Below are 27,002 nucleotides of genomic sequence, written 5' to 3' on the forward strand. Positions count from 1 at the left end.
GAAATTGTGAGAGAACAAAGAAATAAGAAGGCAGGTGTGTGCCCACATGGCCTATTAGAAGCAGGAATGTAAAGGGGCTTGGTTATAAGAAGACCAGTTTTAAGGCACAGCCACAGCACTAGCTCAGAGTTTACAGCTCTTGTTATTACAAACTCTAGGACATTTTGAGGGGAAATCATCTAATTAATATTTGCAGCCAAATACCTTTTTGTGATATAATAAACTATTTCAGGATTGCATTTGATGTAATTCTTATACCTTCTTTACACTGGAACCTCAACTTGGGCCTCATGGAAAAAGGTTTTACTTTCAAAAAATGGAACTAGCATTCTAAAAGGCAGTCCTGTCTACTTGTGTAAAACACTGGGATAAAAAGATTAAATGAAGACTTTATCTTTGTTTAGGGAGAAGGGGAAGAAGCAGCAGAGAAGTGAAATATGTTCTGACTATAATCATATTCCAGATTGTGTGTTAGACACATAACATTCATCATTCCATTAGACTAAAAGATGGTACTTCTTTTATTTTTGAATATATTTTTATTCTTATTGATTTCAGAGAGGAAGGGAGGAGAGATGGATACAAATATCAATGATGAGAGAGAATCATTGATCAGCTGCTGCATGCATGCCCCACACTAGGGATCAAGCCTGCAACTTGGGCATATGCCCTAACCAGGAATTGAACTGTGACCTCCTGGTTCATAGGTCGACGCTCAACCACCGAGTCACGCCAGCCGGGCAAGATGGTACTTCTTTTAAATAAAATTTTTAATTTTTTTCCTTTGGTTACCAACTAGGCTGCGCATCTTCCCCCAGATCAGCCTGCTTGTAACATTTTCTGTTTTGTGATCTACGTGTTCATTTTCTTTAAATTTTTTCTTGTGATAAAATATACGGCACATTCCATGTGTCCTGTTGACCACTGTTAAGTGCACAGTCTGTGGCATTAAGCATATTCACCTTCTTCTGCAACCATCGCCACCACCCATCTCAATCTTCCCGTCTTTCCAAACTGGAATTTTGTGCCCATTGGTCACCAACTCCCACCCTCTCCTGTCCCTGCCACCACCATCCTACTTCCTGTCTTGGTGAATGTGACTACGCTAGGGACTTCACATAGGAGGAATCATACACTATTTGTCCTTTCTGACTGCCGTATTTCATGTAGCATATCCGTTTCCAGGTCCGTGTTGTATCATGGGTCAGAATTTCCTTCCTTTCTAAGGTTGAAGAACAGTCCATTGTAGCCCTGGCCAGTTTGGCTCAGGGGATAGAGCATCAGCCTGTGGACTGAAGGGTCCCAGGTTCGATTCTGGTCAAGGGCACATGCTCAGAGTTGTGGGCTCGGTCCCATGTGGGGGGCGTGCGGGAGAAGCCGGTCAATGGTTCTCTCTCATCATTGATGTTTCTATTTCTCCCTCCCTCTCCCTTCCTCTCCGAAATCAATAAAAATATTTTTAAAAAGAACAGTCCATTGTATGTATATGCCAGTTTGTTATTCACATGTTGACAAACATCTGCTTGTTTCCATCTTTTGGCTACTGTACAAAATGATTTCCACCTCATGAGACACTAAGCAAAAGGCCCCAGCAAGCCACGCCTGGACTTCTGAGCCACAGAAGCAGTGAGGTAATAGTTGTGTGCTGTTGTGAACTGTTGTGTGTGTGGTAATGTGTTCTACAGCAACAGAAAACGCCTACAGGTCTCAAGCTCCAAGTCCAAGGAGAGGTGGCAGGTGTCCTGAGATTCAATAGAATCCCACCCGTCCAGGGCAGACAGAGGCAAAACTGGGGGGTGAACAGCGGCCTTTCGCTCTCCAGGTTCCTGAGCACAGAAACAGGAATCCTGCCTGTGTCTGCCGTCCCTGCATTATATTTGTAGACACTACTATGTTAGCCCACAAATCCATAAGCCTGTGCACTCTTTTCTCTGAGGTTTCCAATCTCAACACAAAGGGAGGGACTGGACAACTTTCTTGATCCTCTTCGGTCAGGACAATCTCGCAGTTACTGATCCGTGACCAGAGGCTATCCCTGCCTCCTGATGTACATCTGGTTGTAGAACATACGGTTACCGTAACGAAACATCCCTTCTGAGTAAACTGACCAGGTCCTCCTGACAAATGTCTCATGAGGATGGAGAAAGTACATCTTGTTAAGGGGGAAACTGTGCAGAAAGATTAAATGGTTTCCCCAAGGTCAAAGTTGAGTCAGTGGCCAAATCAAGACCGGGACCTCAGCCTTGGGTTCCTAGGGGAAGTCCAGCATCAAACCCGAAGCAGGGAGACTCATGCTCATTGGCTCAGTTCTTTCATTCTTGGACGCCTGTTAATTTCACCCCCACCCTGACAGCGAACTGCTAGTCCTCAAGCTCCTACCAGATTGCATACATTTCAAGGTCAGGGATTAGCCAAATAAGCTTCAAATGGCCTTTAAATGAATTGCTCAATGCCACTACGCAGTAGCTCTGGGGAAAATGGTCCACACGGGGTCCATCCAAAAAACCCTGGGAGATACCAGGGGATTTTTAGGTGCTTAGCTCTACCTCAGACTCCCCAGAAAACAGCTACTCAGAGTGATAAGAATCACCAGGAAGCTTGTTTACCATGGAGATTTGGGGCCGCACCCCCCGCCCCCAACACACACACAGATGCTAATTCAGAAGGTTTGGGGTGGGCGTAGGGACCTGCGTGTGAACAATCACTCCAAGTGCGCCTGATGCAGGTGGTCTCCCCTGCGGAGAGGCATCGAGTGGGCTGGAAATAAGATATCTGCGCCGGCTTGCCACACCGCATTCTGTGCACTTGCAAAGAATTTCAAAACTCCTCATAAACAAGACAGCGTTGCTAATGAGGAAATTGAGGAATCGTGCGGTCAAGCACATTGCCCAATGTTTACCATCGACTTGCTGTATGAGCCAAAAACAGGAAGGAAAAAAAAACACAAAGCAAAACAAAACACAATCCTCGGAGGCTTTTCACACCCCCTCCCACCGCCCCCCTTTCATGTCCCAAGAAAACTCCAGCAGAAAAGAACAGGAGCCCCAGGACTGTGTTGATATTGGCAGCAAACACACAGCCCGTTAGGCTCCACGAAAGGACATTTTTCAGATCTCTCCGAGGCGGCCCCGCGCGGGCTCTAATGAGTTTACCTCATTTTGTCCTCCGCAGCCAGAGCCACTCGCGGAGGCCGGGCCTGAGCCCGTCTGTGGCTCCTGTGGCACCAACATAGAGAACATGTAAACCCCCCCAGACATCGGGTCTGGCCTCACAGATCTCTTGGTGCTTTCTGGATTCTTCCAGCGTTAACCAGGAGGTCACATTTGTACCCTCTCTTCTTTCCTATCGATGGTCAAGTCTGTTACCCAAATCCAGCGGGCCTAGTATCACAAGGACAACCAGGGTTTCACAGATTGGTTCACTGCATTTCTCTCTCTCTCTCTCTCTCTCTCTCTCTCTCCCTCCCTCTCTCCCTCCCTCTCTCTCCCCCTGTCTGTTCCTACCTCCCTTTTATTCTCTCTACCTCCCTCCCTCCCTCCCTTCCTCCCTCTCTCTTCCCCTGTACTTATTCATTTAGTCCCCACTTTCTCAGAAGTGATTTTTGGTAGTTTATAAGGACTCAAAATATAAGACACAAAAAAATTATAATCAGGATTTTAAGTTGAGAGAGAGAAAAAAGGACAGTAAATGCTGTACTAGAACTAAGATGTATTTGAATGCAATAAAGCCTTTCTATCTGCAATATAATTTAGAAAGTGTTTTGTCAAAATTCTCTTTTTTTTCAGTTGTGCGTGGTGCCTAATTCTTCAGAGTTTCAGTTTCCTTACTCCTACTCCTGCCTCTGCATCAAATAATTAAAAGCATTCTGGAAAATTCCTAAGGGATCTTGGAACATACAGATTTGTCTAGAAATGTGAGGATTCCTGACCCAATTGACCAGTCAAGTCACAATTGTAAGTATCCGTGTTACCCCCGGCTGCCCCCTGCGGCCATGGGTGCCTGCAGCTGCACGGCCAGGGCACTCCCAGGAAGGAGCCCAGTGGGCCCGGAGGGGAGCAGGCAAAGGGGGCTCACCTTGGGCTCTCCAGAGCCTCCTAATTCAGGGCCCGGGGTACTCAGGCAGCACCCACGCCTGCTCACCTGCAGAACCTCTTTTATTATTTCCCCTTTTGAAGATTCCATATTCTGAAAGCTTGTTGTTCCCATACAAAATGCCGTGATGAATAAAAAGTACTTTTCCATTTGCATTCCACTTCATTCACTCCTCTGTTCATTGAACAATGCTTACTGAGCCCACCCTGCATGCCGGGCACTGAGTTGCCGCCTGTAGGTGAGGATATCAGTCTGGTTTCTGCCTACGAGGAGTTTACACTCAGGCAGCAACTTGTACAGACAGCTGGGACCCCCTCAATGTCATGCCATCCGTCTCTGTACTCGGGGACCTGGCCACTGTGAGCAGGTGCTGAAATCCAGCCCCCCTTTGGCTCTTCTCACCAAACCGGGAGCCCTCCCTAGCTCAGGGCTGCCTTTCTGCAGGAGACCACAGATACCCCGTCTAATCGACCGCAGGGTTCACCTGGGCCTGCACACAATCCATCACAATACAGCGCGTTTCATGTCTGCTCTGCAGAGCCCACAGGGCCGAGCTGGGAAGCATCTGTAGGTGTGCAGGCTTTTCCGGATCGAGGAGGAGAAGCATGTTCGAAACACAGGGACCGGGGAAGTGTGAGGGAGCATTGCCTCATCGGGAAACCTGAGACGTAGGAGAGCTTGAGTGACAGGAGCCAAGGCTGGACCTGACGCCAGAGGAGGAGGCAGGGCCACAGCAGGAAGCGAAGGGTGTCCATGCAAAGGCCTTCCCACGCATCCCACGGATGGACGGGAGCTGGGGTCTGGGTGTGGACAGCGATATGGCGGAGGTGCCATTAACCAGGACAGGAAACGGGGAGGGGGTGGATGATGGATTCAGAGTTTGTATTCAGCATGAGAAATCCAAAGTGACCAGCTGCACGGTGATAACAGGCCATTCAAGTAACCCGGTGATTGTTCTGCTAGCCCAAGGAGATTCATGAACGCAAATAAAGGTATAGCCTCGGTTACGACTTTTTAAATGTCCACAATTTCTCTCCCATCCCCCTTAATACTTTCTTCGACCACGAGATTTACAGCAGGAATTCCTGCTAAGACAGTGCACAAAGCTCTGTGTGACCCACGGTGGCCCAGCACAGCCCCCGACCCTCGCCAGGTGTCCTCTGAATGTGAGTCGATGGAAGGAATTCTACGGCAGTTACTACCCCACTAGTTTGTCATGTGCCATTTGGTGCCAAGGCTGTGGTTATCTGTTCATTTAAAGATCCATTCCTCCTCCCTCTGTGGTCCACATGGACAGAGACCAGCGTGCATCTCCCACACGAGGATTCTGCACACAGTAAATGCACGACGAATACCTCAAGGCTTGTTAGCGCCCTTAATAGTTCCAATTAGAATTAATGTCTTATTTTAAGGCCTCATTAGGTCACCTTGGCTAAAAGGCACCAGGGCCTATAAATAAAGTGGGGGGGTGTTCCCAGCATGGGAATTCCTGCATCCAGGAATAACTAGGAGAAGAAAGTTTTCAAGCTATCATATATATATGATAATATATATAATGCAAAGTGTCCCCTTGGGAGTTTGACCGACCAGGAGATGATGATATATATAATGCAAAGTGTCCCCTAGGGAGTTCGACCGACCAGGAGTTTGATCGCTCACTATGACGTGCGCTGACCACTAGGGGGAAGCGCGGAACGAAGGAAGGCCCTGGCCGGCAGCCGGTAGCCGCTAGGGACCCTACCTGTGCACGAATTTTATGTGCTGACAACTAGGGGGCGGCGCGGAACGAAGGAAGGCCCTGGCCGGTAGCCGCTAGGGACCCTACCTGTGCACGAATTTCATGCACTGGGCCTCTAATTTCTTATAAGCAGGTAGCTTCTTCACCTGTGGGTGGTCCTGGGAAAGATGAAGAGTATATACTTTTTAACCGTAAGAAATTAAAGCCAATAGAAGCAGCCCCGTAAGGAGCTGTTCCAGGCTGAGCACCCCTGGAAGTCCCAACAAAACAGAAACACCCCGGGGGGGGGGACAGCACGTTGCTTACACACCCAAAGGTTGTGGAATGCCACGCCAGCTCTGAAGGCTCGGGATTAGGAACGATAATACGGGCTACGTTTATTGCATGATGCGTTAGGCATCATTGTACGCACTTCGCATGTGTGATCTCATTTTATCTTTAAAATAACTTTGTGATGTGGTTACTAGTATCTATCCAAGTGGTTCAGATGAGGACAGAGAGACACAAAGCGACTGTGGTATGTCTTGTCTGGAGTGGTCCAGAGTCACCGCCAGTTTAAACATTCAATAATTTAAGGAAAACAATATTCACTGAGTGCCAATTATTTGCTAGGACTATGCCCTGGGGGCAAAGCCACGTTCCATTCAGACAAGGTCCTTGATCTCATAGCGTTCTATCCTAGCGGGGAATAGGCCGTCCACAGCAAACCAATCACTGAACACAATGGCTGGATTGGGTAGGTCCTCTGAAGGCACGAGGTGTGGCAGAGCAACAGGTGCACTTGGGTCAGGAGCCTGGAGGACCCCTCTGAGCAGATCGCGTCCGAGCTGAGACCTTGGGGATGAGAAAGAGCTGCCAGTAAAGAACCGGCAGGAAGAGTTCGTGCATCAAGTTCAAGTCTTGGGGAAGAATCCAGTTTGGCACATTCTGAAAGAGGCTGCTGGCTGTCGCGGGCGAAGGGAGAGTATATATATATTGAGGCTGGAGTGTAGGCCAGACCAGGCCGCCTACCAGGTGGTAATCTTTAGCGAGGAGTCTGGAAGGTGTAAGCAGGGGAGGGAGTGACCTTGAGACTTCAGATCACTCTGCTGAGCGCAGAAGGAACTCAGGATGCACGAACAGAGGCGACGTTTAGGCAGCAGGTGCTGCATGGTCCAGGTGGGAGGTGCTGAGGCATGGACGGGGGTGGTGGGGAGAGATGAACCCAACCTAGATTTTGCCCTTGAGCCAAGGAAAGGGGGGTCACCACTCCTTAAGAGCGGTCCTGTCTGTCCCTCACAAATGTACACTTGGAAGGATGACTTGTGGGACAGCCCCCAAGGGCCACTCGTCCTCTTGACATGGATTGTCCTACTCTCTGTGTCTCGCAGCAATTCAGATTTCTTTCATTCCGTTACATAACCACAAATTAGTTCCGTAGCCCTACTTTTTACATGAATGGCCGAAGAGTCCCTTTTCAGACACAGTATGTTTTTGTGACCATGTTACCCGCTTCCCAAAGTAAAGACCAGTCCAAAAGGTACAGGGCACCTGAGGATGGTTAATGACGTGCTATTACTAGACATCGCGGACACCTTTTTGCTAGCACACAGAATAAAGTAAAAACCTAAAATATTCTTGTCCGACAGTAAGAACGGAATGAGAGGGACGAGGGGACAGGAGTGGAAGAGGACCTCACGTCAGAGATTAAACTTCGGAACCGACTATATATGAGAATCTCCTGCCAATTTCTGCTCAGACCACAAGGCACCTCAGCTGACCAGCGGGTGGTGAGGACTGGGGAGCCCTGGGGGGGTGCCTCAAGGCAAATACAGAAAAGACGGGGCACCAAGGGGTCCTTCCAGTGCCCACCCCTTGTTCTGAGACACTTTTAACTGAAGAAAGTGGCGCCATATTACAGGCTCCTCAGTCAGTTTCCCATGTCCCAGCCGGCAGCTCACTTTGTCGGCAACCACGCTCTCTGCACTGAGGAGGAAAAACCTGAATTATTGATGATGCAGAGCAATAGTTAATGACATGGAAAGATGCTCATGATCAGTGATACCTGGTAAACAAGAAGAGGTTACAAACAGTATATGCGTGTGACCGTATTTTTGGTTTTAATTGTGTGTGTATAGAAATGAGTGCGAACATACACTTCAAAATGTTTAGCAGTTCTCTCAGTCGTGGATTTTATAGATATTTAACTTCTTGGCATGTTTTGGTGAACAGTTTCCTTTTCATAAGAACAAAAAGCAGAGCTTTAAAAATGAAAAAAAAAGTTGCCTTTTATCTTTCAAAGATAATTTGATCTTTTTAAGTTCTATTCCACCAGAAAAACCACCTCCCTGAGTTACCCACTTCATAATGAACTGGAGCTTCTGATTTCTTCATCTGGGTCAGCATTTTATTCACATTAACCTCCAGACTCAGCCATTGAAAAACGCATGCTTCCCACTCTGGCCAAACCCACGCGCACGTGGGTGAGGACAATATCAGGATGGAAGCTCTCGGCTCGTCTGCCTTCCTCCTGGGCAAGGGCTTCAGAGACCAGCACACCAGCTCCACACCAGGCTGTGGGGGGCTGGCCCGCACCGTCCAGGCTGGCCCGCCAGCCGCCTGCTTCTCAGGGTGTTTAAGGGCAACTGCCCTGACGTGAATTTACTGCACCCAAAGCCCATCAGAACCCCGGGGACAGGAAATCTCCGGAAATGCAAAGCACAGAGCCAGCTGCCAACCGCAGGCCCAGGACGCGCAGTGTGTGTGGTAGGAGCCTCTGTGGAGACAGCCGGATGCCTCGCTCGCCATTCATCATCGGGGCTCCAGGCCCTCTCCTCCCACAGAGAGAGGAGCCAGGATGCCACGCCACTGGCTTCAGAGACCACCGCGTGCACTTGGACGTTCCTCGGACCCCTGGGGAGCAGGGCTGTATTTACCGCCACCGAAAAGCCAGGCGAGGAAGCCTGAGAGAAGAGGGGACTCATTTGTTCTAGAAAGACTGAAGCCCTGCAGTTTGCCAGGGCTGCCCGCCCCCGCCCCTGACAGCCCCCCCGGCTTTCCAGGGCACAGCCTCCCGTGCCCGACCCGAGATGATGCCAGACCTCTCAGAGAATCGACTGTTTGAGCAACAAGGACATCCCCCCATTCTGTACCTTTTAAATAAACATCATCTCACTAACAAGTAAAAGAAATACCACGTTGGGGTTGACCAGCTTGAGACAAACCAGCTCTGCAATCCTGCACCTGAAATCTATCGGGAAAATGCATGGGAAATGCTTGGGTGCCTCTGTTCTGGTCGTGGGAGGAACGGGCTCCCCATACAGGACGATCCCTTTAGACCAAGCTTACAGGCCCTTTCACACCGGCAACACCCCACATTGCATAAAGGCGATGACACTGTGATCGGCGCAGAAATCACTGCTGGTAAAGAGGCTCTTCCTTTTATTTTTTTTCCAAATGTACTTTTCCTGTGGAGCACATTCTGAATCTTAGAGAAGATTCAGAATAAAGGGTGAGAAAGATCAAAGACGACCTACTACCCCTGAGGATGGGTATACACATGACCCACTCATCACAAGTACCCTGAGCAGAGCATTGCTATTCCTACTCTTCATGGGGGGGGGGTTGGGGGGAGACCCCTAGACCCTTGCTCAGGATCACAGAGCCAGTGCATCGGTGGGCTTAGGTCAGCAGCCATGCCTGTGCGCTGGGTTCTGTACGTAGACTAGTGTGCAGTACGACAGCCACGCAGCTCTTTCCTCCTCGAGGACCTGAAAAGTTGGAGCTTCTTGTAGACCAAGTAGGAACCCAGACTGCCTTCCTGCTGTGTCTCAGATCATCGTTCTTTATGCAATTTTATAATCTGGGTGAAACTAAGAATCTAGAACCAGCCTGCATTCATAACAAAGAAAGGAAGAAACACCGTTGATTGCCCAACTGTGTGTCGGCAACAGCACTGCCCATGAGTCAGCACAGACTTCCTGGAGCTCCCGGGGGAAGTGACAAGGCGACTCCAGCCCGACCTCCGAGAGTCTTCCACCGTCTGCTGGCGTTTCTTCTTGCTCAACCAAACCTCATATGCCACCTCCACCTCCCCTCCCCCACACAATAAATTCTGTTTTGGCAATAAATAAAATATTGACATTAAAAAAAGAATTAACTTAGTCCTCAGATCCCTTTGAGGTAGGCACTGACATTAATCCCCTTTCAATTTTTTTAAGTTATTTTTTAATGTGTTTTTATTGATTTCAAAGAGGAAGGGAGAGGGAGGGAGAGAGAGATAAAAACATCAATGATGAGAGAGAATCATTGATCAGCTGCCTCCTGCACGCCCCCTACTGGGGCTGGAGCCCACAACCTGGGCATGTGCCCTTGACTGGAATTGAACCCTGGACCCTTTAGTCCGAAGGCCAATGCTCTATCCACTGAGCCAAACCCGATAGGGCTTAACCCCCTTTTACAGGTGAGGAAACTGAGGTCCAGGGAGCAAGAGATCTTCTAGACCCCAGAGTCAGGTGGTGGCAGAAGGGGGACTAGAACCAGGTCTTCTCACTCCCCACCCTGGGCTTCTCCCAACCTCTCCTGCCTGATACACGTGACAGGTGATGGCACAGAAACCGTGATGGCAGCCGCCAGCCATTGACCGGATGCTCATCGGGGCCAGGACCGGCAGCACATGCTTTAGAGAAGGATTTCATTCAATCCTCAGAATGACCAGCCTCCAGGGAAGATGAGGAAACAGGCTCAGGGGGATTGAGCAACTTCTCCAGGACTCCCTGGGGCACGGAGGCCCTGGGACAGAGCCCAGGCCCTGGAGCTACAGCCGCATGTCTGTCCCAGGCTGCCTCTCGGCTCACCAGGTGTGGTGGAAGCTGCAGCGATTCAAGGTGAACAAGCCATCCGTCTACTTCTTGTAACAGGTTGTCCCACCTGCTTTCCAGAAGCAAATCTTCGCAGAAACAGACCTCGCGAGAAAGGGACACAATTGCTCTGCCCTTTCCTGCCTCCTTGGTGCCCAGGCCTGAGCTTCTCCACAGGGTGAAAGGCCCTACTTGGTATCTGCATCCATCTATCTATCATCTATCTATCTATCTATCTATCTATCTATCTATCTATCTATCATCCCTCTATCTATCATCTATCTATCTATCTATCTATCTATCTATCTATCATCTATCTATCTATCTATCTATCTATCTATCATCTATCACTCTATCTATTGTGTGTGTATCTGGTTTTAGATACAAACATGAGTTTAAGCGGGAAAAGGACACAACTCAGGCACAAATAAAATAGAATAATCCTTTAAATAATGGAACTACAGGCTGCTGAGAGTGGAACGCCAGGTGTGCCAGGTGGTACTGGTATCCAGGTGTTTGGGTACACCAGGTGGTACCTGGGCGTCTCAGTGCAGCGCCTCTGCTCACAGGCTGAGGTGCACCAGGATGGCGGAGGAGGCTAGGGCAGCCCCGGGCTCCCACAATGCATCGCTCTCTGCATCTGTGTCTTCAGCATCCGTTTCTCAGGTGTGATGCCTGGAGCATGATTCTCAAAAACCAGCGTTTTGCAGTTGCCAAGAAGAAAGTCTTGTGAACAGGTTTCTTAAAGTCATTTGTGCTTAGAGGAAACTGAGGATGAACTCGTGGGAAGATCGCTCAGCCTCTCTAGAGTGCAGGCTTATTGGCAGTAAAATGAGAGGCAATCTGAGGTCCTTTTTACCTCAAAAACTCTACATTATCACCGCCGATCGGAGAAAGAAGGCCTAACACTGACTCCTCCATCTGCCCTCATTCACTGGCTCCCTCTGGTTCTTCTGCTCCAGTTACTGCCATTCAACTCCAAACGCTTTCTGGTTCATAAACAGTGCCGTACCTTTACGGCGGAAAGGTAAGACCCTTACACATATTAGTAGCAACAGTGAAGCCCCTTTTTCCATGCGAAGGAAATGTCATCTTGTTATGAATGAGAGTGCAACGCAGAGAGCATTCCCGCGGAATTAAGGCATGGACAACGGAAGCTACCGAGCCATACAGCACAGTCACATGATTTAATATTCTGCAGAAACCACCACGGTGATTCTGCGTGAAGGGATTCTAACTAGTCATTAATATAAACTTCACACCAGAGTTTCTGGAAGCATCTAAGTTAGAGCCACAATCGTAATGATGACCAACGTGGCTTTGATAAAGCTAACAGATGCTTTGGTCTTGTTGCATTTTACATTTTAAGCTATATGTTTATGTATGTTAACTATGACCAGGAAGATCTTTTCCCCCCTCATTTAGAAAGATAAATCAGCAAATGAAATAAGCTTATTCTAAAAGCTTGTCCACTCTCCCACACTTTTAACATAAAAGAGTCACTAATATATATATGTACACACACACACACACACACATATATGTACAGATACATAACTTCCTAGAGCAATGTGGGGACAGTAAAGAATTATTGTTGCCACTTTACCTGGGAAGCGCGGTGATTTTCCCCCACTTTTCCACACAGAACCTTCTGGGGCCATTGCTTCCTCGGAGAGAAGCGAAGCCTTCGTAGGGAATGCTGGACGTGCCCGTCACAAACTACCGACGAGAAAACAGGAGGAGGAGGTGAGGCCCAGCGACCAGCGGTCCAGGAAGGCCGGCATCACCCACAGGCACAGCTCCCGGAGAAGCAGCACACCGCCCTCCCCGCCGCTGGGGACGCTGGGGACAACGCTTATGCCGGGCACCGGCCATCCCCGAGCACCTGACACAGAACCGAGGAAGGACGGGGCCTTGTAAAGGGAAAGGTGTGGGGGCCTGAGAAGAGAAAGCCTCTGTACCGCTGACCAGCTCGGGAGCCTACACCAGGGGTGGTTCCCACTACACGTGAATAAAGTGGGTGCATCAATTAGCCTAAGTCTATTGAGCATCAGCCCCTCATCAGCTCGTGGTGGATTTTTAAAAAATGATGATGAAAGGAAAAAAAAAAGAATGTCTGGGCCTGCAAACATGAGGGGCAGGTCCTTGATGCAGAGCAGCTAAGACCCCGCCTACGGGTAAGGCTCCGTCTGAGCATCCAGAAGGCTTCCTCGTGTTCGATGTCCCTTTAGCTGCAACCCACCAGCAACTGCCCGGGTGACTATAAACACCACAAGAAAATGAGTTCGTTTTCCCAGCATCCTTCAACTGCATTGTTCTCTCTAATTTGTTGAAAGGTAGAAGGAGGCAAAGAAAGGGCTCTTTATCAAGGAACTGGGTCACTTCTTAAGGGACCGAGCGGAGAGCACCCGTGGCTCAGGGTGCTGGGCTGCAGAGGGCCCGGGACTCTCTCTGAAAGGGCCACGCTGCCCTGAAGGCAGAGGCCGTCCCTGGGTCCCTGCACGGGAGGTGGTACTTCCTCGCCTCCCTCATAAAAGGCTTGGACTTGGCTGGGGCCGTGGTGCCCAGTGATGGAGCCAAAGGACTGTGCCATCCAAAGAGTCTGGAAACCGTGCACCCCACATTGGTACATAAACCGGGGATGGATTTATTGTGTGTCCTTAGCAAGTGTTAAAAACACGCAATTCCAACAATAATTCTACTCATGCGTTAAAAAGATGAACCAATGGCATCTTACCTGTAACAACCGCAGGCGTTGTTCATTGTTGAATCTCTCCACCGCAGCCCAGAACCACCGAATAACAATGTGATTGTCGTGATACCCTAGCGAACCAATCACAAAAGCCTGTGTTACTTTGGCTTTTCTATCGTAAGCCACCACGACACACTGACAAAGGACCCCCAGACACATGTCATCGTCTTGGACTCTTTAAAGGTCATCGATAATTTAAGACTAAGGAGAACACCGTAAACATGATTGTATGAGCACTGAGTGACAGCGAGAGGCCGTGTTTCCTTGTAGTGTCACCAAATACAGCGAGTGGAGAGAAGAATAAAAAATGAGGGATGTTAACCCTATTGCTTCTGAAGAACATAATCGCTGTGACTAGAAATGCTTAACTCTTTGGGCCATTCATTTAAGAAATAATTTGTGAGGGTCACTATGCCAAGTGTTGTATGAAGCTTGGGGGTACAGTGGCCAAGAAATCAGACCCTCACAGGGCTTCTGGGAAAGGAGAGACACATTAATCAAATAATTATACTGCCTGGCCAGTGTGGCTCAGTGGTTGAGCGTGGACCCATGCACCACGCAGTCACCGGTTCGATTCCTGGTCAGGGCACATGCCTGGCTTGCGGGTTCAATCCCTGGTGGGAGGTGTGGCCAGGGATCGCGCAGGAGGCAGCCGATCGATGTTCATGTTTCTCTCTCATCGATGTTTCTCTCTCTCTCTTCCTTCCTCTCTCTCTTAAATCAATAAAAACTTATTTTAAAAAACAACAATTATACAAATTAGTACATAACTGCAAAATATTTTAAAACTACATATAACATTCATATTGTTTAATCAAATTACTTTTTAGTAATAGAAAAGGAGAAGGAATTGTACAACTTTAATTTCTTCAATGAATAAATCCCCAATAACCTTCAACCTAAATGTTACTTTTATTCCATCCTTAAGTAGAATTTAATAGAACGTTAAACGTGTCAGCCCATGGGTAGATTAAGGAAGTGGTTGTAGATGCCAGTCCTTTCAATAAAGAAAAATTACCCTCAGAGACACGGCTCAGAGATTAAGGTTCAGTTAGCAGTTCAAACCAGTTAACTGACACCATCCATCAGTGTGCATCAAGCCACGGGAATTCTGGGTTGGAGGAAGTATGGTCCCCGTGTTGCAGTATCTGGGATCTGGGATCCTTCCTTCCTGCTTCCTCTTCGAGCAGTGAGAGTAAGAGAGGATCCAAGCGAAGGGCCAATAAACCAGGCTGGGCGTGGGGACGCAGGGCCAGCTCTTCGGTGCTGAGCAAACAGTTTCCCCGTCTACAAAGCAGTGCACTGGCTCTTGATTTACAGCCTTGACGTTCTCTGACCCCATGCATCGGCCCTTTGCTGCCTCTCCTTTGCTGTGTGTGCCAAGCCGTGTGGAGGAGGAGGAGAAGTGCCTCATCGTACCCCCACGAACAGCTGCCTCACGGACATGTGGCGAGGGGCAGGGAGCCCCTCTTCTCAGTGCCACGGAGCTGGGCTAGCTGGCATGGCAGCTGGGTGCCCCACCCCTCAGCACGCTCCTCCCCAGGCGTTCATCTGATAAGCTCTACAACAGTCATAGGAATAGGTACTCGATGAGTCATACACTGTGAATCAAAGTTTATTCTGTATAAATACAAGAGTGGCTGACGGGGTGAATGGCACTGCTAGCAGAATCGCCTGGGGTGGGGGAAATGAGCTGGTACTGTTTATGGTAACGTGCAAGTTATGCAGACGTTGGAGAAACTGTGTTCTAGTTAGTGAGCGTATTTGGTTAACTGAGTTAGAGTAAGCAAGGCCATCTGTGGATTGTACTGTGGGCCGATGGACAAGACTCGCTATGGCAGCTGAACTGCAGAAAGAGCAGCAACGGAAACTGCAACTGAACGCCTCCTTGCAGAGAAAATGGGCCAGCAGACGGCCCCCCGGCAACAGCACGAGCCGGAAGAGCCACGCACAGGCAAAAGCAAAAGCCAAAGCCATTTAGCAAATGTCAAGTTAGGTTTTACTCCGAACTTTTAACATTGTTTTTTGAATTTCTGTTTCAATTTACAGGTAGCGAGAGAACTGTTCGGGGATGAATTCAGTGACTTCAAGTTTGTCTGTTTCACGCTCCAAGCTCAGAACTAGTGCTCACCTCTCACATTTGGTTTCTTCTGAGGGAAGAAACCAAAACCAAAACCTACACAAAAACAACTGCTACTTGTCACAACTTCCCAAGGGCTTTGTAATAATGCAATTTCAGGAACTGTACTCTTCCTTTGCTTAAACTCATTGGAGCCAACTGTAGCTCTGGGCTACCATCCGGTCCTTTCAAAGTATATGGATTCAGCATCCAACTTCGATGGCTGCGCTCCCAGTTACTAACTGAGGATTTGCACTGCTCTATACAAACGCCACCGCTAGCGCTTCCCGTTTGGTGGCGGTTCCTGGAGGGCAGTGTTTAGCTACCCTTCCAGCAGTTTCCTTGTCAGTGGACGTAAGGCCTGACGGGGGAAGGGCCTGTTCAGTAAACCACTTGAACTTTGAGAAGCACGTCCTGTTCCATTCACGTGTTTCCACTGTGAAGTACAACTGCTGAGCCGGTCAGTGAAACGTAGGAACACGTTTGCTTACTAGGAAGTCCAGAGGGTGGGCCTCTCAGAGTTTTAGAGCGAAGGGAGACTACAGGCGGAGTCTGAGCCAGCTCCCTGCTGCTTCCCTACCAACACCATAAAGCAACTAATTAGTGCTCTGATGGGCACATTTCCTCACCCACAATGAAGCGTTATGACATCCTGCGATGGTGTGTAAGCAGGCCTTCCTCCCCTGGGCAGGTGCGGTAACTAGGGAGAGAAGGGACTGTCCCTAGCCCAAGGTCTCAAAGGAGAGGCGCCAGACCTATGATTAGGGTACAAGTGTCCTTGCTGCCCTGGATTCGAACCAGCAGCCAAGCCTTCTGCCTCCCTTTACTATCCAGCTTAGAACCCAGCCACCCTCAAGGCCAGCATTACCTCCTCTGTACTCGGTGTTGTTTCTCCAGTCACTCAGGTCTATTTCGGCGGTGCCCGCGATGACCAGCTCTAGTTCCCTCGCATCGAACACAGAGACCAGTCTGGCATCCACCACCTATGGGACAGCAAGAATACAGGGCATGGCTCAGGCACCCGGAGGAAGCCCAGAGATCACTAAGCCTCGTCAGGAAAGGAGGGCACATGGAGTTTGGGGAATATGATGGATATACCCTGTAGGCGCTTTAAAAAAATGGCAAAGCTCTCGACACACATATAAGGTATTTTTAGTACAAGGTCGATGAGATGGCTCTCGGCAGAATTTCTGTTTTATGATTGAGCACTGATTAATCTAGTTGTTTTTCTTTTCTAAAAAAGATATAGTGCTGTCCACCCAGCATGACTCAGTGGTTGAGCGTCGACCTAAGAACCAGGAGGTCACAGTTCGATTCCCAGTCAGGCCACATGCCCGGGTTGTGGGCTCGGTCCCCAGTGGGGGGTATCCATGATTCTCTCACATCACTGATGTTTCCATCTCTCTTTCCCTCTCCCTTCCTCTCTGAAATCAATAAATATATATATTTTTTTTAAATAAAAAGATCCAGTGCTCCTACGGAAGAAGTCGCACGGATACTGGATCCTTGTAACGCCTGTGCAGACCCTCTGATTCAAGATTTCACATGTGGAGCATGAGATGTGACTGTCTGCATCCATCATGCGAGACGCATGACTTAAATGTTACCAGTGGCCTCTGAACTGTTTGAATTCAGGTCGTTTTATGTCAATGCTCTCTTGTCACAGGCGTGAAGCTTTCTGTGTGTGCTCTTGAAACACACAGGACAAAACACTGGACATTTTACATGGAAAGAGCAGCCATAAGTGGAGCACACAGGGGAAGCACAGTGGATGGACATGGGCCCGAGGACCACTGCCCCCGCCCCGCTGGCGCCGCACCTCGTAGAAGCCGCGCACCAAGCTCTCCGTCTGCTGCACCACGCCGCGCTCGATCCGCCACTTCACCATCCTCTCGATGTACTCCTTCTTGTTCTTCTCTGTGACCGGGATGTTGGCACCCCCGGGCTTCAGCTCGCGCTCCGTGATCTGGGGTCAACACAAGAGGGCTGACAATGAAGCAAGCCCTCGAGGGGGTGAGAACGCTGTCCCGCAAGCAGGTGCGAGGGGCGCCCGGGGCCCACGCTCACGCCTCGGCTCAGTAACACTGGGCATTGAGCGGGTGTCCAAGAGCCTCCGTGGTTAAAATGTATGTATTGCCAGTGGTGAAGGTTAAGTTTTAAAAATCCTGACTAAACAGATAAGCCTTTTAAATGACGATAAACTGGTTCCAGGTTCTGGGCCACTGCTAGTTGGATATTTGACAAAAACGCATTTTCTCAAATTCCTTTAGGGTTCTGAATCAACCACACATAGGAAGCCCATATTTAAGTAAAGACTGACATTAAGGAAACAGAATTACATTCAAGTGAATATTAAATTGAAAACTTCTTTTCCAAAACACGAAATTCAGAAAAGCAACCAAATATTAATGTCTAAATAAGATTATTATTTATGAACTATTATATAATTTCTGAAAGAAATATTTTACGCAAGCAACCCTTCCATACACTTTGTAAAAAAAAATCAACATTGGTTGGTCAATATTTTCAAACCTTCACTAAAATATTGTTTACTTTCCCTCAGCTTCGAATAATCCATTTCAGTCCTGAAATATGAATGAGAGTTAAATCCAAGTGCCAATTAAGTAATTCAACATTCAACTCTGGGGTAGCATGGACTTTTAAACATTGTGTTTAAGGCACATTCTAATGCCTTACATGGATATTTTAGTTGGAAATAAAAAGAAGATTGCTTACAACACACAATAGCTGTCACACTCTGTACACTAGAACACCTTCATCCGCAGTTGGATTAGAATCATCTTTGCCACCACGATGATTGTAACTGTACACAAACCTGGGTTTAAACCACCCAGCAAGACATAAGTAAATAAGCATCTGATCTTAGCCACTAAGTCATTCTTCACCAAACAGCCGCCTCCAGTCACCACACTGAGACACCAGCTGTGCACACCCACAGACCTGCCCGAAGACTTCTTCGTTCACAGTGAAGGTGAGGTCCAGGATGTCATGGATGTCATTGTCCTTCATCCACTGCAGGCTCTGGTGGAACTCTTCATCCAGGTACTCGAGGTCACTCAGGTCACACAGACTAGGATGACACACAGACGCGAATAAACACGTGGGCACAGCGAACAGCAAAGACCCAGAGTCACAAGGAAAGAAACGAAGAGTTAAAGACAAGAACAAGGTCAACACAATAGGCGCTGGTTTCTGAAATGTACTTATTAGTCAAAGGCAGTAGCCAAATCCGTGAAATCAGTTAGAAATTTGTTATACAATTTTAACATCCTGGATGTTTATAACACATCTTAGGAATCACCCAGTCTGACCTTTCAGAGACGGAGAGAGTTGGAGGTGCAATGAGTGACGGCCATCGGCACAGTCACCCACAACTCGTGCCCCAGAAGAGACTGGAACTCGGGCTGACAACTTGGGTCCAGTGCCCTTTGGCTATGTTACGCTGTCTTATACAGTGTTGTCCTAATTAGAAATTCTTCGTATGTTTCTATAATGCACTTGAGCTTTCCCCCCTAAAGACCAGATATGGTCCACGTTTACATACATCCCCTTTTTCTTCATGGTTCTCACTTTTTCCATGATTCTGAAAACAGCAAGCCCCAGAGTCTCTCTCTATATAATTATAAGGGTTTTCTATAGCTCTCTCCTCTTTTTTTCCTGCTGAGAGAGGATCTACAGGAGGTGGAGTAACTATTATGGAAATGGAAGGTGGTAACATTTGATTTGCTTCAGTTGTTTTGAAATTCCCTCCCGTCAGCCCAATTTCAAAGGTCAGGCTGTTTGGTTCAGTCTAAACATTTCGTAGGCTTCAGCTATGTTCCAGATCTCTTAATAGCTACTTGTTAAACACTAATTGACCTCCAGGAGATAATGGTCTAGCCGGGGAGACAGGCACACAAATTGATGAGTTAATATAAGGTGATTAGTGATAGCCCAGGGTGGGTAACACTTATAATTTGTGCAATGGTGTATAGGTATGTTACACTCCCATTAGAAAAAAAAAGAAGGTAAGGTAGCTACAGAGAGCTCTCACAGCAAACATGAAGGACATGTACTTCGACCTAGAGATTCAGGGAGAGCTTTCTGGTATAGATGATACCTGTGATAAATTTTGCAGGATGTTCAAAAGCTAGAGAGGTGAAGGGGATGGGTGAAGAGGAGAATTAGGGGGGAAGAAAAAGGAAAAAAGCAGAACAACATGAACAAATCATAAAGGCAAGGAGTATGCAGAATACTCCAGCATCCTGGCAGGACCAGAGAGTGACCCGCTAGACGGAATGTCCAGGGATTGAGGCTAGCAGCTGGGAGCGGGCCATTCTAAGGGACCTGGTGACTCAGAATGACTGAAAGGCTTTAGGGAATAACATGGTCAGCTGTGTGATGTGAGTTTCAATTGTTTCTCTGGAAATGGCAGTCCGGAGGATTACTTAGAACAAGGGGAGGTGCGGTTATTATAAAAGGGTGGGGATCAATTATACGTCACCATAGTCACCTGGGAAAAATAAGACAAGGGTTTTCATTAGGGCACAGTTATTGAGGATGGAAAAGAGAAGATGAATTTAAAAAGTATTTAGGAGACAAATGCGGAAATCAGTAAATGGGTTTGTTGGGGGGGGGCGGTATATAAAGAATGATATCTAAAATAGGGATAGCAAATAAACTCATGTTGCAAGTCAACTCTGATTCGTCTTGAGGGCTATCAGTCAAAAAATCCCCGAGGCCACAAGTTCAGCAGGAACAAGCAGCATAAAGGACCTGTGGACTATCTCCTGGGGATGGGGCGGGAGGTGGGGAAGTTGGGCACCTCCTACTTCCTGATGGAGGGTGACTGCGGATTTCCCACCAGAGCCACTTGAGACTGTTGAGACCATGAACTGTAACCGGGCACATGGGAAAGGGTACACTTTCAGGCCAGGGAAAAGTGAGGAGTCTCGTTTCAGCCATGCTGATTTCGAGGTGCCCAAGAGACATGCATGGGAGACATTCAGTGGCATGTTGACCACTTCAGCCTATAACTCAAGGCGATCAAAACCAAGAGTGCTGATTTGAGCATCAGAAGGAGAGGAAACTGGTGAAGAGGTTTCCCCATGAGAACACACACACACAGAGAAGGCCAAGAATGGAAGCTTCTGGAACACTGAGGTTTAAGGGAAAATCAGAGGAGAAGCCCACCAAGGAGACACAAAAGCGAAGGAGGACAGGGCCATGGATGCCATGAGGTCAGACTCAAGACACATGGGTGGGGGTTGCGATGGTCAACAGTACCAAAAGCAGCTGATGGCCCATTAAGATAAGGTCGAAACAATATTCTTTAAAAGCTTCGCTAGGTTACTGGCGGAAAGAAGCCAGGCACCGTGGGTGGAGGGTGTGCCAACGGTTGGTATAGACTGCTCTCACCGAAAGCCTAAATGAGAAGATGAGAGATAAAGCCATAAAATGGGAAGATACACCAGGAGCTGAGGGACCACGGAAGAAGGTGCCCAGTGCCAGCTGCCCAGGGCTTCATCTGCCCAGATACCCACAGGGAAGATGGCAGACGTCTTCCTACTGACCCTCTTACGAGCCCCCTGTGCACACCTTATTTTCATTTGAGGTCTAGGCTTCCGTTTACGGGGAATGAGCTACACAGAACCAACCATCTGTGCTGTCCTCTTGCAGGCGTGAGCCACTACCCCACAGACAGGCGCCTGCTCCTGCTCAGCCTTGTCAGTTCCTACTGACTACAGGGCAGAAACTGTCTGGCTTGACATTTGGCAATAACTGCAAACTTTTATTGCTCCTACTGACTACAGGGCAGAAACTGGCTTGACATTTGGCAATAACTGCAAACTTTTATTGTGACAACAATGAAGAAAAGTTCTGTGAATGCCAAAGTTTCCCCTGCCACCAGAAGGTACCGTTTTGCATGGAGGGAGATCGCAGGAAAAATACAGGACTGCCCAGCTATAACACACAAACAAAAATAGGACAAAAACAAAACAAAGGAGAATGGAAATGTGGACTAAGAGCAAGCAGTTAAAAGTGTGCATAAAGCAAAATATAAAGTGCATCATATAACAGATAGAGGACTATGAGTCACCCAGGCTAACCCACAACTATTCTATTAATAATCAGCATTACCACCACAGGAATTCCAGTGCTGCAGTTGAAGTACGACTGTTTCTCAGAAACATGTGTTGCAACAAATGAGGATCAATTCTTTGAAGGGCAGCAAAACTAAGACATTGGGGGCGAGACAGAAGGAAGGGATCCAAAGCAGGAAAAACGCAGTACTAACTATATTAGTTTCAGAAACCTCTCTTAAGTTTAGTAACAACAAATTGGAAGCCTTTCCAGTAAGGGAAACACTGCAGCCTTACACTAACTACAGGAGCAATGGAAACACGCTTACATTCTGAGGAGGGCCTTGTAAAAGGGCCGCGTGAAGAAGGCATCCAGCAAGTACTGGTGTATCAGCGCCAGGCCCAGGATCCTGCCGCTGAACCGGAACCTGCGGAGGAGACGCACACATGCGGTCACTTACACCTCACGGACCAGGTTCTGAATCGTTTCACTGCATTTTTACCATCTATGTTTGTGCAAGATCAACTGCCTCCCGGGCCGCGGGCGTGTGTGTGCCCTCTAGGCTGTGTCTTCCCGAGGCCAATAGTCACATCTACGAGTTGAAGGAAGGTGTCTCGCTCATATTTACAGACACTCTGCTCCCCCTGCCCCCGTGCCAACAGCGTCTACTATCTGCACCCGCATGGCCACCGGGAGTCCCCTGTGCGCACTCAGCGAAATTCCCCCAACCGCTTCCAAGTGACCGAGAGAATGAGGCCGGTGGTGGAGGAGGAAACGCTGTCTTCTCATCTGTTTGCACAAATATGAGCAGGATTTCTCTCATGCAAACCCAGCAGCAATCCCCCTTGGAGAAAACCCCAGTCTCAGAGCGAGAATGTGCCTCTCCCTGTGCTCTCTCAAGCCCCGCCCCGACCACGGTCACCGCCAAGAGCGATGCGTGTGGGCATTTGCGGGAGTTTCCTCCTGGCACATTCTGTTCCCTAAAACTTAAGGCTCACGTCCATTCTGAATCATTTTGGAAACTTTACTAAATATGTCTGTGATGACTGGGCTTGCTGACTTGAGATGGACCCTCGTTTTCTCTTCCAAAAGGACTCCGTTTCCAGCTCTTCGAAGGTCGGATGCCTTCCCAGAGCGTGAGCCCACCGGGCTCCCTCCTGCCCGTGGAACAGGAGGTTCCCAGCCATCCGGGGACAGATGTCCAGCAGCTTTGTTTGTCCTTCTTTCCGCTGGTGTTAGCACAACTGCAACGGCTTCAGTTGGGAGGACTCCAAATTGGAGCCAAACGGAAGTTCATTTGAAACATAAGTCCTAAAAGTGATGCCCTCCACCCACCAAGACTAACCTCATGACTCAATTTTTTTCATGAGTCCTACTCGTGGGTTTTTTGTTGTTTGTGTGTGTGTGTGTGTTTTTCTGTGTGTGTTTGTGTGTGTGTGTGTGTTTTTTGGTCATTATCAGTGAAAATGAGCGGAAACAAGTAAACTGCGTTATAAAACTAAAGTCTGTACATGCAGGAATTTTTTTAAAAACGTAAGGACGTTTAGTCAGAGCACAATCGGGGATTTTCAGAATAAATAATGCCCAGACGGGGCTCCTGTACCACTTGTCCTTGGTGACTGTGTGTGAGAAATTAGAAAAAGGGGCAAACCCAGGCCACAGACTTCAGGTGGCTAATCGGGTCCGAGTGGCCGCTGCTGTGAGTCCACAGCCTGCCCTTCTGCCTTCAGTCGCTCCAGCCCCTCTCCCTCCCCATGTTAGCCGCTGCCCAAGGGCAGCTCTAGAAGCCACCTGACCTCGGGGGCAGGACTTTGCCCCACTCACCCTCACCCCCCAGAGCTCAGGGAGCAGAGAGGGGCCTGGGGATCTCGCCGGGAACCTAACATCATCCATAACTTTCATCGGATGGGAGAAACCCTTTGGATTCTACCCAGCTCACTTAAAATTGGTCCAAAGGAACACAATCTATTCCTGCTTGAGACTGACAAGAAAAATCAGAGTCAAATGAGATGTTTAATTGAAAATACGGCCCTACTCGGTTCGGGTTTGATTCCAATTCCGGTCAAGGGCACAGACCTCGGTTGCAGGCTCAATCCCTGGCCCTGGTCAGGGTGTGCACGGGAGGCGACCAATCGATGTGTCTCTCTCACATCAACCTTTCTCTCTCTCCGTTTCTCCTCCTCCCTCCCCCTCTCTCTAAAAAAATCACACACACACACAATGCATGAAATCTCCTCCAGTGAGGATTAACAAAAAATAAGTAAGAGCCACACCAGCCAGGGCAATAAGAAAACATGATTTTCTCGGAGGAAAAAGGTGTTAGAGTCGAGGATTCCTACAAAAATGGATATCACAGAAATCAACAGAAGAAAGGTGTTGAGGACACATTTACTTACCATTCATGGTGATTGTCCACAAAAGCGGACATGGGACTTATCTGCACTGTGTATGTGTCATTGGCCGAATATTCGAATAAGCCGTAATATGGGTTGAAGAGTTCTCTGGACACCAGGAAGAAGAACTCTCTGGAAGGTCCACTGTAATCCAGCCTTTAAAGAAATCCACAAAAAGAACAACCAGTTGTATATTTTTTCCTATACATCAGACGCCTTTTCTATGGAGCTCAGCTTTCCACAGAACATGCATCGCAAGTCTAACCACCCGCATTCCAGGACTGTCCAAAACCAACAGGACCATCCGATTTCCTGAGCGCATCCATGTCTTGGCCCAGGACAGCGAAATGCACATTTTATGGGGAGCACATCCAAGACGAAAGCCACACATCAGATAAGGGATGCAGCAGGCAGTACGTACTCTGATGTTGTAAACAGATATGAAGAGGTAAATATTTTCAGTGTTTGGGGCCAGGTTATAAGGAAAGGGAGAACAGTGGGAATGCTCTCTTGAAAGAGGGCAAAACCAGAGGCCTGAGCTGCCTACCTCCACCAACACGGAGTCCTTCCTCCCTCGGGGACTTCTAAACACTTTTAAATGGGGGAGAAGGAGACTTGAGTGCATAGGGTGAGAGGCTATTACAGATGAAAGACCCCCTAGGAAGATCAGAGGCAAAAGAAAATGGAATGATAGAGTTCCAGTGAAAACTTTAAATTACAAAACACCAAGGAAGATAACAGAGAAGAAAAATGAGGGTGTCAGAAGCTTCATCATGGAAGAATTTGGAGAAGAGGCTGAAACTCTAGCACCCGACCTACCGTGTAAATCCCACCTCAGTCACAAGGACATCAAGGACAAAGCGAAGCAGGAAAGATGACTATGTTAGGTTTGAGGAATGACAAGTGGCCAACAATGCTGAGAACAAGACATGCTGTCCAGAGGCGTTTGCAACAAGCAACTGGACTCGTTAAATTTAAAGCAAAAAGTATAAAGGACGCCTACCCCATGATAAATGCTTACACCTGGGCTCAGGGACAGGAAGGGACGGGAAGGGAATGGAAGCAGTGGGTAAGCTGGGGTGGTGGGATTTTTATAAGACTTCATTGGCTCACTCTGCTTTTTGCCTCTTATGGAATTTCCTCCACGGGCCCTACTGCATTTTTTTTAAAGGAAGTCATCTGAGTCTTGTCCAGTGATGGAATTGTGTGATAGAGAAAAGAATCCTGGTATAGGTGGCAGATGGAGCTGGGAGACGAGTAAGAAACATAACATGATTTTTATTCAGAGTTGAGAGTTTCAGAGAATTTACTTGGAACAGACGTCAGCTAGTCACAAACTGCGTTCTCAATGTTTGCCCTAGCTGAATATAGGCGTATGCTGTTTCCTTCATATTTCTCATGCAGTCAACTTTAAATCCACTGGCTTTTTCAGTGCAGCCTTGTCTTACACAATGTCTCTGAAATTATGATGTGCTAGCTTTATTTTTCCTGATACCCATCAAAAGAAATACGTAGACATTAAAATAAAAAATGTCAGTCTGCGTAACAGCTAAGGCCTTCTCACACAGCCCCTGTGCACGCTGCACTGTGGGCGACAGAGTGTGGGCGGCCAGGAAGCCTATGTGTGCAGGAAATGCAAGCCTAGCGGCCTCTCAGGCCTAAAGGTGACATACTGAAACCGCCTCGGGGGAGATCGAGTCCATATTCCTGCCTACTGGACCCCAGTGGATGCAATTGGAGGGGCCCCCAGTTTTGGGGGGGGGGCTCTGCTCAGAGTGTAGGGGCCTCCCGGGTGCAGGGCGCAGACCACACCTCCCGGGTGCTGAGCTGGGCAGCCCCGTGGCTTCCTCCCTCCGTCCTAATTTGATCTCTGATGCCACCACCACCAAGCAGAATACTTCTTCCACTTGAGTGTTCTTCACATACTTAGAGGCTCTCTCCTGGCAAACATCTGAGAGCCGGTTATGCTCCGGGTGCTAATCTGGATGCTGACGATAGACACTTTTTTTGGAAAAGTCATTTTCTGTAAGAACTCTTATGTGCAGCAGTTTTCATATCCCTGGTCTCTCTCCCTCCCCACTCACCAACAGGCCTCTTCTCCCACCCCCTCAAGGAGGGGCTGGGAATTCCCTCTGCTGGGATCGGCTCCAGGCCCAAGTCTGACCTACAAGGCGGGGTCTAAGACTGGAGGTGCGGTCTCCTCCCCTGGGGCTCGGACAGGGCTTTGCCCTCCTTTCTGCACACTCTTCCCCGTGAGTGCAGCTGAGAAGTGCCCGCCCGTGGGGCAGCCCCCTTGCTGACTCACAGCGAGCTGAGTCATCGGCTCATACCTTTCTCCTGGGCGGCTGCAGCCCCGGGCGCTCCCGTCCTGTCTGCATGTCACCGAATCTGTTCAGAACCCAAGTGCTGGACGCTATGCTTTTTCCTACTACATTTCACTTTCTGCGACGGAGTCCATGATTCCGGTCTACCCAGATCCCGGTGGATGCAAACCTTCTCTCTAAATGTCCTACCGGTGGTGAGCTTCATCAGGTCCTGTGTCTTTCCAGAAACAGAAAATGCCAGTGGTCCCCGGCACCTTAGACGCCATTCTGTCCATATCCTCGTTTTACTGAGATGACTGGGACTGAAGGAAATCACTGATTGGCATCAAATGAAAGCGCGGTGGAGGGTCCGGGCCTTGACGCTGGCTTCCTGACCACCCCCGCCTCCCGCCCCTGCCCCCATCACTCCTCACAGCCTACCCTCAGGACATTGTAAATGTCCAAGACTAACAAGAAAAAGTCACTTTTAGACCAGGGTTGGTCAACTATGGCCTGGGGGCCAAATCTGGCCCGTCTCCCAGCTTTGTAAATAAAGTTTTATTGGCACACAGCCATGCCCATGTATGTGCTGTCTGTCTGTGGCTGCTTTTCGTGGGTTTTTTGTTGTTTGTGTGTGTGTGTGTGTGTGTTTTTCTGTGTGTGTTTGTGTGTGTGTGTGTTTT

At 48.5% G+C, this 27,002-nt stretch overlaps 1 protein-coding gene across 1 annotated transcript in view; it reads right to left on the reverse strand.

The window, feature by feature from the left end:
• LOC102252431 (E3 ubiquitin-protein ligase HECW2) overlaps positions 1-27,002 on the reverse strand; it is a gene marked incomplete at its 5' end in the record, with an annotated part of 58,580 nt that overhangs the window by 8,286 nt on the left and 23,292 nt on the right. The window contains 6 exons of the mRNA XM_005857046.2: positions 12,275-12,387; positions 13,406-13,491; positions 16,408-16,522; positions 17,359-17,505; positions 18,501-18,630; positions 21,952-22,050. Coding sequence (XP_005857108.2) covers positions 12,275-12,387; positions 13,406-13,491; positions 16,408-16,522; positions 17,359-17,505; positions 18,501-18,630; positions 21,952-22,050 — 690 coding nt within the window. The remainder of the gene's footprint in view (positions 1-12,274; positions 12,388-13,405; positions 13,492-16,407; positions 16,523-17,358; positions 17,506-18,500; positions 18,631-21,951; positions 22,051-27,002) is intronic.

Source organism: Myotis brandtii, unplaced genomic scaffold (assembly GCF_000412655.1).
Source record: "Myotis brandtii unplaced genomic scaffold, ASM41265v1 scaffold1067, whole genome shotgun sequence".
Classification (NCBI taxonomy): Eukaryota; Metazoa; Chordata; class Mammalia; order Chiroptera; family Vespertilionidae; genus Myotis; species Myotis brandtii.